Raw genomic sequence first — 15,768 nt, 5'->3', positions numbered from 1 at the left:
TTGTTAGGAACATATGTCATTACTTTATGTAATTGGCTTATCCTTTGACAAAACGCATTTTACTTGTATTTGGGTAGATTTAGGATGTGTTTAAATACTTCAAGAAACCATGTTTCAAGATCAAGTGTTGAAGCCTTCAAGTTTGTCCAAGAAAACAAGTTGATAGTGCAAATTTATTAAAACTTGATAACTGACTCGAAAGCTGCATCTATCGAGCTTAAGAAAGCTGTTCAAAGATTGGTGTGCTTGACACCTGCTCGACACCTCCTATCTGTCGAGGTTTAAGAATTTCAGAATTCAAATATGATTTTCTTGGGATCTGTGAATATGTCTTTGGGCCATCTTTTCTCCTAACCCTAGACATATAAAAGGATTGTTTTCAGGGCCATCAAACAGTTCACAAGTTGCACAAGTATTGAGCAAACTCTGTTCAAGCAAATTGTAACCGGAGACGAAGTTCTTGTCCTAGTTCATCTCTTTCTCTTGAAGAAGTTGTTGTGTATGTGCACCATAGGATTTTGTGACCAAGCATCTTCTTGATCTTCATCGTGTGGATGAATTGAAGAACTTTGCAACCAACAACCTTCTTAGTTGGTGATTGAAGTCACGTACTGGGATCCGTGCAATTGGTTAGTCACGTACTTGAGAGTCGTGCATCAGAAAGGGGAACTGTCACTACATAACAAGTCCAATTAGGTATTGGGGTAAGGGTTCAACTCTAGGTTGGTAAGATACTTGAGATTCCTTTACTTGTAACTGCTTATTGTGATAATAGTGGAGTTTCGGGAGTGGTGACCTAAAAATCACCCAGTGGGGTTTTTGCCGTTAGGTTTTCCCCATTTGTAAACAAATCACTGTGTTATTTATTTTCTGCTACATACTTAGTTTATTAGTGATTTGTTTGTGCTACCACGCGTTTGCATGATAAATTGATTAATTAATAACTTGGCTAATTAATTAATTAATTTCTATCACAAGGGGTCATTCAATTTGTGGCCTATCATATTGGATCTAGGTTATGGTTCAATACCTATCTAGGAACTTAATAACAATATTACAATCAACAATAAATAATGAAAGCCTAAAGAAATAGAGAAATAGATATACAAAACCACAGCAACAATATGCTAGGAATTTAAAGCAATAAAGTAAGAAACAAAAAGTAAAGAAAAGGAATTTCATATATAAGATGAATGATGTTTACATAGGAAGAAATAGAAAGAGGGGGATGGGCTACACCATCCCTACATCTTATCCACAATGATTAAAATAAAGATGAGAGGGGCTGAATTTTTGTGTTGGGTTTCCTAAAGAGAGGAGAGATAAAATTTTTCAGAATTTTTCTAGGGTTTTTAGTTTCTTCTAATTTTTCTAGTATTTTCTATATTTTTTTCCTCCAAATACTCTCTCCAAACTTTATCTTTTTTACAAAAATTTGGGGGGGGGGGGTATTTATAGAGATACAAGAAAAATGGGAGGCTATGTGATGGTGTACACCAAGTTTAGCTATTTTGTCTTTTTCCTGGTTTCTGGTCTGATCTTTGCGCGACTGTTTGGAGGCCTTTTTGAACTTCGATTTCTTCAAACTTTATATCCCTGCAAATCTCTAGATTTCTAGTTTCCATAGGTTCTAACTTTGCGAGTTTGGAGCTATGGTTGTCAAGATATCACGTCCAAAAGGGAGGTGACGTAGTGTGGGAAATTCTTGTGACGTTTTTCCTTAAAAAAATTATTCCTTCAAATCCATGGCAGATATCATCGAGCCCTTTTTGTGAGAGGTGGTCGAGATCTCATACTTCAAGCTAGTTTAGATGGATCGCTCCAATTATTTCCCAATTGGAATAGTTGTTCGGGAAAATTTGATCCAAAAACAGCTTGTTTGACCTGGAAAAAAGTGAAACATTTAATTAGGGTTTTAGTGTTATGTTGATATTTCATTCGTTTTAACTCTGATTTTTGCCCGTGAACCATCGTTTTGAAGGGAAAAATATGACCTACGAGATGATCCGAAATTCAATCCGATCAAAAAGTCAACTTTTTGACCATACCTAGTTGGGGCTTTTGGTCTTAATTGCTATTAGAGGGATTTTAAATGTTGCAACCCTTTGATCCACTATCCAATCATGTTGCATTTATTTATTACCCTTTTTTGGCTATGAAACTTTCAATTTGCACCACTCTTTTTTCGAACTTTGGCATTTGTTTTGATACGTGAATCGGGGTCGGACAAAATACGGTATCGACAACAGTGAGATAGATAAGAGCATCCTCATCATAAATGACATTTCGTCATTCACCATCAACCTCTCTTATCTCTGGCCATTCTTAAATGATATTTATATTTGTTGGACCTATCACCACTTATGATATGTTTAAATTGAGGAGGAGGGAGGAGGAGTAAAGTAGAGTTGGCTAGAAATTAGCCTAATTTTTGGCCAATTTGGCTAATTTTCGGCTAACTCTTCTCTACTCTCCTTTACTCTCCCCCACTCCCCTCTCAATCCAAATAGACACTTAGAGATGTGCAAGCCTTGAATGGTATGTCGAAAAAAGTGATAAATTTTTTTGTCATCCTATGATGTTAATGTCATTTTTTAGGACCATGTAGGGACGGGATTTGTGTTTTAGGAGTTTAAGGACTGCCAGTATCAAGTGCACTTTTCTTTGGAACTATTCGTTTGTGTAAAATTGAGATGCCATTGCAATCATGAATATTAGGATACACTTGTGAGTGAAGTTCCAATAACTTTTCAAGTTTTTGGAACATTTGAAGAAACATATTTGTTTGTGTAAAATTGAGATGTCATCACAATCATGAATATTAGGATACACTTGTGAGTAAAGTCATACATTTAATAAAAATGACAAGAGTAAGTGAATTATATAATATAGTTGGCCACAAGTCATTGGCTTAAGTGGTGCATGTATATGTTTTATATCTTTGGACATACCAACTTTGACCTTACAAATAGGACAATTTCTTTTATATCCCTCTAAATTCTAAAATTCCATACTCTTACCAAATCCCAAGCAATAATTGACCTCAGTCACTGAATTTACCATTCCTTTTTTCTCTAAGAACTGAAATACTGAGTTTTGAACTGAAATCGTGACTTTAAGACACGTTTTCAATTCAAAAGCCTAATTGGGTGTGCTTTGTGTGTAATATGGTAGTGTGCAATAGACATTGCCCAATACAATTCATCCATCCTTAACACATGAAATCAAATCATTCTTTTCAAGCTTAGGTTAGCGATAAAATATCAAAGTTACTTTAATTCTTAATTTCAAAAAGGAACAAATACATAAAGTTGGTCCAAAAATTATTTTATTAAAATTTGTATTTTGCAACTTGTACGCGCCAAAGGCAAGGCTATTGGGTTGGGCCTCACTTAGGCTCACAATCTATTTGTATTGTGGGCTTGAGTTTCCTACTTTGGGTTGTTCTCGGCACAAAGACTTAACGAATTTTTCTCTCCCTCTCTAGACCATCCCCCCTCTCTCTCCTTTAACTTCTCATATTTATAGCCCAAAATTAGTGGAGAGACTATGATCACTTCCATGGTTAGTGCAATAGGAGGTCCAATGTCGTTAATTGTAAGTGGGTGTTTAGGTGGGAGTGGGGTGTGGTGAGAGTGGCTTTGGAAATGGTTCCCACTTCAGTAGATATGCTCGGCAGCGATATTCCCCAAGGCACTGCTAAGCATACAAGAGATGGTATCCCCGAGCGCCTTTCTTCTTACTGGGGATGTGGTTTGCTGAGCAGGGCCTGGGCGGCGAAATAGGGTGCGTGCTAATTGAGATTATCTACTCCTTAGGCTTTTGGGTAATATGAGGCCTGGGATTGTGGCCTTTATGGGCTCAGGTTGGGGCCTTAGGTAGAAAGAGGTTGATGCCATGGGCCACATTGTTGAGTCAGCATTTAAGGCCCACCTGGGCCTGGGTATCACAGTGCCGTACACAACTCATAATTAAACATTTTATATTTTTTAACATGTGCATTTAGCATACCTATTAATAACCCCAAATTATGTATTACAATTGAAAGTAATTATACAATAGTCTAATAGCATGATAATGTCGTATTTACACATCTTACATAATAGTAGATCTTATTAATTAAATTTATAGTGTGACTCGCCATTCATGTGAGAGGAGAAAGTAAAACGTTATTGTATTTATAATTTTAGGGACACAACTAACTGCACACCTAATTGAACAATATGCTGATATGTGCAACTGTGGGTAATAGACACTTTTTGCCCATTTCTATATACATGGACCCATAACTTTTTAATCAATCACTCACAATCGCATAATAAGTCAAGGAATAGTGAAATTGGGTGTGAAAATGGGCATGACCATATGATTGTTATTGAAACAAGAGGCCCCAAACTGAATGAAATTTATACATGGGAAGGTTCACTAGTATTTTTTTTTTTTGTTTTTTTTTTAATTAATTTTTTTAGATCTAAGATAGAAATCTACTTTAACCTAATCTAAGTGTATATGTGTGTAAAATGCCATTTGGAGACTTGAACCTTAGGCCTTTATCCACCCCAGTTCTTAAGAACTTATACTTATGGAGTAACCATTACGCTAAGGGTACACTAGTATTCTAAAACATGTGACCTTAACATAACAAATTAATAACCTATAAAAAAATCAGAAAAGAAAAGAAAAGAAAAGAAAAGGCCAAAAAAATTAGAAAAGAAAAGGCTAAAGGGCAAGGCATCAAAGAAATGAGGAATATTTAATCCAATATATATCTTCTTTTGTAGTCTAGACTCTAGAGGTTGATAAAAATAAATAAATAAGGACTTAATTGAGAATTGAGATGGTGAAAATAGGGTTCAAATAGACTCATAGAGAAGTTAGTGTGTAACGTAATGTGAATGAAGTAATGATGTTGACTTGTTGAAATTAATTACTATATTTGAGATTTGAGGTTTCCCTAAACTAAAATCTAAAAAGGGTTATACACATGACCTATCAACCTCAACTCAAACCAAATCGTCCATTTCCCTTCCCCGAGTCAGCAAAAGAGCTTGGCCACCAAAATTGCCACATTCAAAAAAGGTTTCTCTCTAAATTAGTTTGGAAAAAAACCTTCAAACTTTTTTTTATATCTTTTGTTTAGATGTGAAATTTGAAAATCTAACTGTTAGATTATATGTTCTTATCATATCATCTATGCTTGCAAAATTTCAAGAAGATCAAAGATTAATAGCTATAAAATCAATGACATGTTTAAATATCAATTTTTTGTGGTAAAACATTATACATAAAATATAAGTTTGTTGATCAAATAGTAAATAAAACTCGATTTGAATGAAATTTGACATGCGTGTGAAGAACATAAAAAAAAATGCAGTCTAATGATTAAATTTTCAAAATTTACATTTAGTAAAATGATATATGAGGAGTTTGAACTTTGAAGGGTTTCTCTCCAAACTAATTTGGAGAGAGACCTTGTTCGATAAGGATGGATATATGGGTTCAAGTTACACCTGGTGTAACTTGACAAGAGTTACACCATTTGTAGACCGTAGATTTGTAATTGATCTAATGGTTAAAAAAATAGCATTAAATGCTAATTGACTTACTCTTCATTCAATTAATTAATAGCAATTTTGTTTCTCTTTCCTTATTTATTATTTAAAACTTTTTACATATATTCCTTTTTTTGCCAATGACTTTACAAATATATTTGCAATACTTTTTATTTATTTTTTTTATTTTTGGTTGAGTTCGTACTACTTTTTTTTTCTTTTTCTTTTTCTTTCTTTTAAGCCGGTCATACTTTTATAGTATTATCAATTGTGAATATATATCTTGTCTCCTTAAAAATAAATAAATGGCTAAGTGTTGTTTAATGAGGTTTTAAATAAATGGGGGAAACAAAGAAGAAGAAGTAATTACAACAAATGAAGAATTAAGTACATAGTTCCTTTCGATTAAAAACTGTTTGCTTAAAATCTACGACTCTGTGGGAAAAGGCACTACTTCATTACCAATGAAGAGTTGCATCAAACTATATCACTATGTTACTTGGGATCCTTGTCCTTTGTCTAAGTCCTTATGAACGTGATTACTGATAACACAAACACAAAATAAAATATGCTAAGGACCACCAAGCTTCATATCCTTATATTGGATCTGGAGGATTTGATATAGATTTGATAACTGGAGGCATATATAATTTCCATGAAAAATCTAAACGTAACCAAAGAAGAAAACAAAAAAAAAAACAAAAATGCCAATGAACTTTGGTCCAGTTGATAACATCCGTTTTTTTTGTATGGTTTTTTTTTTTTTTTTTTTTTTTTTCCAAGTATAGAAATGCAAGTTCTTAAAAATGGCAGTATCCCTTTAATCAAGTGAAAAACAATAATTAAGGAGAGAGAGAAAATGCTAGTATTAATTATGAATGAGATGGAAACCAATAGCATTTAATGCTATTTTTTTAACCGTTAGATCAATTACAAATCTACGGTTTACAAATAGTGTAACTCTTGTCAAGTTACACCAGGTGTAACTTGAACTTATCTCTTTTATATATATATATATATATATATATAAGAAATGCTATGTCCACAACATTTTCACAACAAATCATAGGTGGTTAGTTGTTATCAATTCAAATTTAAACCTACCACTGAGATTAGTTTTTTGCCCTAATAATAACAACCAACCTGTCACTTAAGATTTGTTGTGAAAATGTTGTGAATATAACATCTCTCTCTCTCTCTCTCTCAACAATAACAACCAATAACAACTTGCCGCTGAGAATTTGTTGTAAAAATGTTGTGGACATATCATTTCTCTCTCTATATATATTCATGAGTTTTGTCTGAACTGCATTCTCTTCTGTATGACTATTATGTCTCATGTTCATTAAAAAAAGAAAAAAAAAACTCAAAATTACAAACCTCGTTTTTCCTTTATAGAAATTAGTTGTGTTCTCATATATGTCCTTGTAATTGCCTTTGTATTTGTTAGTCCTCCTTAGTAGATCACAATCAGTTTCAGAATAAGAATAAGAATAAGAATCATAATCAAATAGCCTTTCCATTACAATAGAAATGCCGTTTCAATTTGACTATTATGTTTGAGTTTGGTTCATTTAGTAATCGAGCCTAAATTTAAGGATTTAACTTGGCTTTTTTTAAAAATAAATAAATACAAACAAAGCTTTTTCCCAAATCAAGCTTGAGCTGTTTATAAATAGTTTGGTTCATTTACAGTAGTATTTAGTGGTAAGAAATCCACATTTCCCTATCATAGGTGCTTGCATGAGTTGTGAGATTCAAGTAATAGCACGCTTCATTGTACTTGAATGGCACCTATGGTATCACCTATTAGTGTCACGGGACACGGGGTTAGTGAGTCCATACTAGAAACTCCATTTTCCTCAAAAATAGAGTAAAAGTTAGAAACATTATTGATGAATTTTTTTTAATGAAAATTGAATATAAATAATGCATTTTTGAAAAATATTTTGACATATAGGGTCTATTTGGATTGAGCTTATTTTTGCTGAAACTGAAAATTAAAACTGAAAACATTGTAGCAAAATATTTTTTAAATGTGTGAATAGTACCGTGGGACCCATTATTAATGAAAAAGTTGATGAAAAGTGGAATTTGTGGGTCCGTGAACAGTACACGGATCACTGTTCACTATGGAAAAGTCAACATTTGCGGTTATTGTTCATGCAACAGTGCATGAATGGTAGCCGCATCACTCTGAAACACGTGAAAAAAAAAAAAAGAAAGAAGAAGGATGCGTTTACTGCGTTTACTGTAGCGTGAATCCCATGCCCAAAACGCAAACATTGAACGCAGTAAAACGTTCAAACCAAACGGGCACATAATAGTAATATACTAAATATGTCATAGCTTAGGCCATCGCCATGTCGTTTTCCTAAACTTGTATGTTATCAAAGTTGGGCTAAAGTAAATAATACCACGGTAACATGCGTAAGCAGTGGCCTCATCATTTCCATTTCCAAAACGAGAGTCGAGAAAAATACCAGGCTCCAAAGTCCAAAGGGCTCTGTCCACACACAATGTATATTTTATATATAGTCTTCAAAGCCTTTGAATTCCTCCGTTGTTCCCTGTAATCTGAAGTACTTTGGAATTGGCTGGTTCCTTTTCTTTTATTGGGTACGCTTTTTCACCTCTCTCTCTTTCACTATTTTTTTTTTTTTACATAAATGGTACGCCGATCCAATTCTATTCAATAAATCAGCTTATTGGTTAACCTGGGATCGATGGATCATTTTAATCCTTATGCCTGTCTGTTTGGTATTTAGAGTCGAAATAGTTACACCCGAGGGATGTTTTCATGCTCCTTCCTCGTACAGAGTATATCTCTGTTTTTTTGTCTTTTTTCTTTTTAATTGAGAAACAGAGTATATCAAATGTTCGCTCGCTTTTCTCTGCGAATGATTACCATTTTTTTTTTTTTTTTTAGTATTTCAAAATAACCCACATGTAATTTGGGCATCAACATCAAGATTCATTTAATTTACTAATTGCCCATTTATATTTTTATCAATTTTAGTTGTTTCTCTATAGCCGTGGGCCGTTGTGCGGTCAACCATTGTGTAGGATAGGAAAGTGTGTTGGAAATAAAAGAATTTACTTCATTTGAGGTAGTCAAGAAAGGGTGATTAGGAAGAGAGCTTAGAAAGGATTTTGCATCAACAAAAGCTCAAGATTGTCTCTTTACCCTACTAATTAATTGTACAACAACTGGTGACTGACTAACAAACAAATCTTGGGGTTGTCTTGCTCTTTGTTCCTGATATTATCCATGCATACACATGCTTTGGTATTTGCACACATGTCCTTCTTAGTTGGGTTGAGCTGGACTTGTTGCACTCGATTTGGGTTCATTACACAAATCTAATATATTATATAGATAATTTCGGCCCTTGCCTTTTTTGTGATTTCCTTCTTCTTGTTAGTTTCCTCTAACATGGATAGAAACGGACTGCAGGAAGGACACAATTTCAAATGATAATTATAATCTTGATTGATATTGCCAATTCTGAGACAAACAAGTTGTTTAATTCCTTCATGCTCTCTTTTGGTACCGCTTACTTACCTAATACTGTTTATGCTATGTTTGGTTGGAGTTATTTTGGGATGATGAAAAAACAAAGTGGAAAATAGGAGAGAAAATAGATAGGAAGGGTGTTTAGTTGAAAGGAGGACGGGAGAAAATTGTTGGAGTACTACTATTTTCACTCCAATTTTAGTGAGTTCGGAATGAAAATAAGAATGAAAATGAAGAGCGAAAGCTCATTGGCATTTTGGACAAAATTAACCTTCCATTTTGAACAAAAAATTGAACTAGCCAATGCCACGCTCACAAGCTCATTCGCGCTTCACCCAGCCATGTTCAAAAAATTGAAAATTTTTTTTGTCTTTTTTCTCTTGGCTATTAACCTAGCCACGTTCAAGAAGTTCACATTCTTCTTTATTTATTTAGGTTTCTTTTCACGCCAGTTTTTATTTATTTATTTAAATTTTGAGAAAACAGTTTTGATTTTTAAAATTCTTGTGATTTTTTATTATACCTTTTTTTTATGAAGTATTCATTGATACATAAATTTTTAATAATAATATAATGTATTACTTTTGTTTTATCACATAATAGTAAAATTTTACCACTTTTTTATCCCTCCAGCCAATGGATCCGTAGTCTTATTTATTTATTTACATTATATGTGGGTTTCACTTGTTTTTTTTTTTAGAGATGATTGTTGAGCTTATCATCTGACAATCTTTGGTTTTATTTTATGACACAGTTTGTTTTGGGCAGAAAAACATGCTTCACTGTTTTCGAGTTGCGTTGGCAATACTATTACTGGCAACTTGCTCACATGCTTTCCGGAAATATAGACATCCTGAGATAAAATCTGCAATTTTCCTATCCCCTAAGTTTGTGCTGGATCAAGGATCAGTGGTGAACAAATATTACTACAATATTGACTTCCCAAGAGGTCATATTGCTATCAAGGGTTTCAATGCGGAAGTAGTTGATGAAGCAGGGCATCCTGTCCCTCTTCACGAAACTTATCTCCACCACTGGGTCCTTGCAAGATATTATCAACGTCTAAATGCAACAAATCCTGAGCAAGATGACCCCAAACATAACCAACCTGATCGTATTCTTGTGAGGAACAGTGGAATATGCCAGAATAATTCTGGTGGCCAGTATTATGGCCTTGGATCTGAAACACGAGGAACAAACACAGATGTACCAGATCCTTATGGAATTGAGGTTGGTAATCCTGCTGATATTCCTGCAGGGTATGAGGAGGGGTGGATGCTTAATGTCCATGCAATTGATACTCGGGGTGTGGAAGATAAGTTGGGATGCACCGAATGCAGGTGTGATCTATATAACGTTTCAAAGGATGAATATGACCGGCCCTTGAGGCCGGACTATATAGGAGGTTTAAGATGCTGCTATGATCACACTCAATGCAGATTGAGAGAAGTTTCTGAGGGTGCTAAGAGAAACCTTTACATGAGATATACGGTGAAGTGGATTGATTGGGATGAATTTATTGTGCCTGTCAAGATTTATATATTGGATGTCACTGATACTTGGAAACAAGTGGACAATTCAACAGGACAAAGTTCAGAACATGAATGTCATGTAAGTGAACTTCTCTACAATTATATTATACTCTCCTGATATATTGATATAAACAGTATTTGTAATTACTGATCTCTCTCCCTCCCTCTCTCTCACACACACATACTCTTCTGAATAAGGATATGAAAGTAGAAATTAGATTAAAATTGGCTATATTAGAGCACTAGCATTGAAAAATGCTAAAGTCATATTTAAGGCATTTTTGACATTTTAGAGGACAAAAACACTTGCATCAAACAATGCTAAACCACACTATTGCAAATTTTTTTGCAATAGTGCTACAGTACAATTCTAAACTTAGAATTGTACTGTAGCACAATGGTAAAAGAAAAATATATATTTTATTCCACTCTCTCTCCACCCGTTGGAATAGATGCTTAGCTAAAAAAAAGTGATGATGTGAAAGAAATAATAAAGAAAGATTAAAAAATAATATTTTAATGAAAAAGTAAAATAATAGAGTTTTTTGATGTAGGGTGTATTGTAAAATGGTATGGTATAATTGATAAAGTAACTTTTTGAGATGGTAAAATAGGATAGCATAGCATTCTTTGATGCTGATGCTCTAAACAATTTTGGTTCGCGAAATATATGTTCATTGCAACTTGTTCTCCAGAGTTTAGAAAGTTACAAATTAGTCTTTTATTTATTTTAATAATGTAAGTTAATGGAATAGGTGTCCATTTCCTGTGAACTTGAGCTTTCCACCTCTCTTTTATGAGTAAATTTTTGTTATGGCTGCATCTTAGTGAGCTTTCTGTTTTTTAACATCTCACCCTTAATCATCTTGAAGCATAAGTTTCAAAAATCAAGAAGTCGTACAAAATTCAAATTTCATTCGACCGATCTGTATTCTATTGCATTGTTAGTATTTTTTGTTAATTCCATACGCTTTCTAAGAGACTCAATAACAGAACTTCTTTGGTACAGGTTGAGTATGACGTTGAGTCTTGTAGTGCATCTGGTATGGCTGATAATAGGTGCACTGACTCCAAAAGGATAAGCCTCGTTTTCCCAACTGGTGGCTATATCGTCTACGGTGTGGCCCATCAACATTCGGGGGGTATCGGTTCAGCTCTTTATGGAGAGGTGATTCAACACTTACCTTATCCGTTTGTAGTGATATGAGTGCCACATTTCTAATTTTCTTTGTTATTTGGTATGTCAGTAATGATCTCTTGTGGAATATCATACGACTTACCCGATTTGATGATCTTCTATGGCGAGTATCAGGAATTGTCACTCTCACAAGCTAGCAAAAGTAGTTCACACGCACTCATATTTTCTCCGTACTTTATGTCTCCATATATTTATGACATCAACTAGATAGTTGGATTTGTAGCAAGAATCTCTTTAATTTAGTTACACTGAATAACCTATTGTAAAGATATTTTATAATCCACGACAAAATCTCATGTTGTATTAGGCTATGAACTTCATCTTGATCTGCATATGCTCTATATACATTTTTTTTGGGGTTCAAAATTTAATTGTTCCCCTAGCTCGGGATTAGTCATTTGATTTAATCTTTCCTTTCAATCATCTAGTTCCACAAATCTGTGAAAATTATGTGAAACTTTTTGTCATATTTTGAGGAGTTTAATAATGTAAAAGCTTCTTTTGCTCATGCTTTTGTGTGGAGTTTCAGGATGGACGGGTTTTATGTTCTTCAATACCAACTTATGGACAAGGTAAGGAAGCAGGAAATGAGGCTGGTTATATCGTAGGAATGTCCACTTGTTATCCTCAACCCGGCTCTGTGAAGATAAACGTTGGGGAGACTCTGATTCTGGAATCTAATTACAGTAGCGCCCAGAGGCACACAGGAGTCATGGGGCTCTTCTACATTTTGGTTGCAGAACAATTGCCAAAGCCTAGGCTTTCCCTACGAGTTCCAATTGCAAAGAAAGTTAATAAGGTATAAGCATTTGCATTGATGTAGAATGCAAATGATAATAAATAAAGCGGCAGTCTGATTGACAAGGATCGATGGATGCGTTGATCAATTATATTTCACCTATAGTGAAGTTTCTTCAACAATGCTTAGCAGTATGTCAATAGAAATAAGGCTGCTGGATTCTTAATGAATTGTGATGTTATTCCATGAATACTTTATGTGCCTAGTCCCCACTGAGAGAGAGAGAGAGAGAGTACTAGTTGTATAATATATGTAGGGTCCACCACCTTTTAGATATATAAAAATAAATTTTACAATTAGTAGTGTAACTTTTTGAAGTAGTGGTTTCAAGTTCTTGTTATGGGTCTTTCTTCTTCTTGTTCTTCTTTCGTGATTGCTCTCCCTCTGTATTGGATTGCTTTCTATGATGTAGCTGCAGATGTCATGAAAGTCTTTTTAATTTTATTTTCAAGGTATATACATAGTGGAGATCTAGCCCTCATCATAAATGGCTCTTTGTCATTCACGATCAACCTCATTATCTCTTATCTCTAGCCATTCTCAAATGATATTTATATCTGTCGGACCTATCACCACTTATGGCCTGTTTAGATTGAGGGGGAGGGAGGAGGATTAAAGCAGAGCTAGCCGGAAATTAATGAAAGTATTATTGCAAACATTGTACACATTATTTTTTGAACTAAAATCATATATTGAAGTCACAATTTCAGTTCAAAAACTTTTGAATTGAAATCTTGAGTTTTGAACTAAAATCGTGACTTTAAGACACATTTTTAATTCTAAAGCCTAATTGTGTGTGTTGTGTGTAATATGGTAGAGTGTAATAGACATTTCCCATTCAAATCAACCATCCTTAAATATGAAATCCAATCATTCTTTTGAGGCTTAGGTTAGAGATACGATATCAAAGTTAACTTAATTCAACAAATACATGTAGTTGGTCCAAAAACTATTTTATTAAAAATCGTGTATGGCAACACATAATTAAACATTTTATATTTTTTGACATGTGCATTTAGCATACCTATTAACAACCCCAAATTATGTATTACAATTGAAAGTAACTATACAATAGTCTGAGAGCACAATAATGTCGTACTTCCACATCTTACATATTGGTAGATCTTATTAATTAAATTTATAGTGTGACTCACTATTCATGTGAAAGGAGAAAGTAAAACACTATTGTATTTATAATTTTAGGGACACAACCAATTGCACTCCTAATTGCGCAATATGCTGATGTGTGCAACTGTGGGTGTGTGAAACTCCTTCTGAAGACTTGAATCCTAACCCTTATCCACCACACTTCTTAAAAACTTATACTTGTGGAGTAATCATTACGTTAAAGGTATACTAATATTCTAAAAATGTTACTTTAGCGTACATAATTAATAACCTATAAAAAAAAATCAGAAAAGAAAGGAAAAGAAAAGGCAGAAAAATCAAAAAAGAAAAGGCTAAAGGGCAGGGCAGCAGAGAAATGAGGAATACTCAATCCAATATATACCCCTTCTCTAGTCTATAATCTAGACTCTAGATGTTGATAAAAATAGAAAAACAAGGATTTAATTGAGAATTGAGATGGTAGAAATAGAGAACACAGAGACACATGGAAAAGTTAGTGTGTAACGTAATGTGAATAAAGTAGTGATGTTGAGTTGAAACGTTGAAGGGACTAAAATTAATCCAACGGGGCTTGCTAGGCAGATCCCAAGAGTTTATCAAGAACACAAGCGGGCTTGGAGTGATTAACTCATGAGGCTAAATAAAGATGCGTTTTGGTCTCCGCCTCCATCCAATTGGATTAAACTGAACTTTGATGCTACAATAAGGGAGGAAAAACCACAATAGCATTTGTAAGCAGAGATTCAATGGGCAATACATTACAAGCATGGTTTTGACCAGTTTGTTCCCAGCAGTCCTTTGGTGAGGGAAGGTAGAACATGGAATGCCATTAAACTTACTGCTAGTAAAGGCTATGAGAATATTATACTAGAGGGAGATGCTTGGAATGTCATTGAGCCACTTCGTAATGCAGATGTTGAACCCCATTGGAGTAATAAAATTTTATGTGATGATATTTGTATTTTGTAAAGCTTTTTACCAATGTAAAATTTTCCTTTGTTTGCAGGGAGGGCAATGTCATTGCCCATATTTTGGCCCAATGGGCTGCTCTTGTAAGTTGGATTGGGCCGATTTCCATCTCAAATCTACTTTCTTCTATTTTGCAGGCTAGCGATGAAATTTGGCCTAGTTCTTTTTTTTTTCCTCCCTTGTTTTGGGTTGAGTAATAAAATATTTATTTAGGAAAAAATTATTGTGTCTGAGATTTGAGGTTTCCCTAAACTAAAATCTAAAAAAGGCCACACACATGACTCCTCATCCTCAACCTCAACTCAAACCAAATTGTCCCTTTTCCTTTCCCAAGTCGGCAAAAGAGCTGAGCCACCGAAATTGCCACATAGACAAGGGTGGATATATATATATATATATATTTGTGAGTTTTGTCTGAAGTGCATTCTCTTCTCTATGACTATTATGTGTCATATTCATTAAAAAAAAAAAAAAAAAAAAACCAAAGTTACCAACCTCGTTTTTTCCTTCATAGAAATTATTTGTTTTCTCATTTTGAGTTTTTGGTAATTATCTTTGTATTTGTTAGTCCTCCTCAATAGATCACAACCAGTTTCAGAATCAAAATCAAAATCAAATGGCATTTCCATTACAATAAAAATGCCGTTTCAATTTGACTATTATGTTCGAGTTTGGCTTATTTAGTAATCAAGCCTAAACCTAAGGTTTGAACTTGGTTTGTTTTCTAAACAAACAAATATAAATAAAGCTTCTTCCTGAATTGAGTTTGAATTGTTCATAAATAGTTTGGTTTATTTATAGTCTTATTTAGTGGTAAGAAGCTCTCATTATAATAGTAGTAGTACGCTCCATTGTTACTTGAGTGATACTTGTGGTATTACACTATTGTTAGTGTCATGGGATGCGGGTTAGCGAGTCCACACAAAAAATCTAATTTTTCATTCAGAAAAAGGTTTTTTTTTTTTTTTTTTTAAAAGATGAAAAAGTTAGAAACGTTATTGATGAAAATTGAATATAATGCATTTTTGAAAGAAAAAAAAAAATTGACATATAATAGTAATATTCTAATATGT

General features: G+C 33.9%; 1 protein-coding gene across 2 annotated transcripts; it reads left to right on the top strand.

Annotated features, from left to right (window-relative positions):
* Nucleotides 1-8,011: 8,011 nt before the first annotated feature.
* LOC115963953 lies at nucleotides 8,012-12,894 on the top strand. Of its 2 annotated transcripts, none has more exons than XM_031083214.1 (4): nucleotides 8,012-8,171; nucleotides 9,838-10,680; nucleotides 11,611-11,769; nucleotides 12,329-12,894. In XM_031083214.1, exons 2-4 carry the CDS (start codon nucleotides 9,844-9,846, stop codon nucleotides 12,602-12,604), a joined length of 1,272 nt encoding a protein of 423 aa, XP_030939074.1. In that variant the 5' UTR covers nucleotides 8,012-8,171; nucleotides 9,838-9,843; the 3' UTR covers nucleotides 12,605-12,894. The 2 variants fall into 2 exon arrangements, with proteins under 2 accessions (XP_030939074.1, XP_030939073.1); XM_031083213.1 differs by having other exon boundaries at nucleotides 9,824-10,680.
* Nucleotides 12,895-15,768: the final 2,874 nt, after the last annotated feature.

This window comes from Quercus lobata, chromosome 10 (assembly GCF_001633185.2).
Source record: "Quercus lobata isolate SW786 chromosome 10, ValleyOak3.0 Primary Assembly, whole genome shotgun sequence".
Classification (NCBI taxonomy): Eukaryota; Viridiplantae; Streptophyta; class Magnoliopsida; order Fagales; family Fagaceae; genus Quercus; species Quercus lobata.
This window is presented reverse-complemented; position numbering and strand designations above follow the sequence as displayed.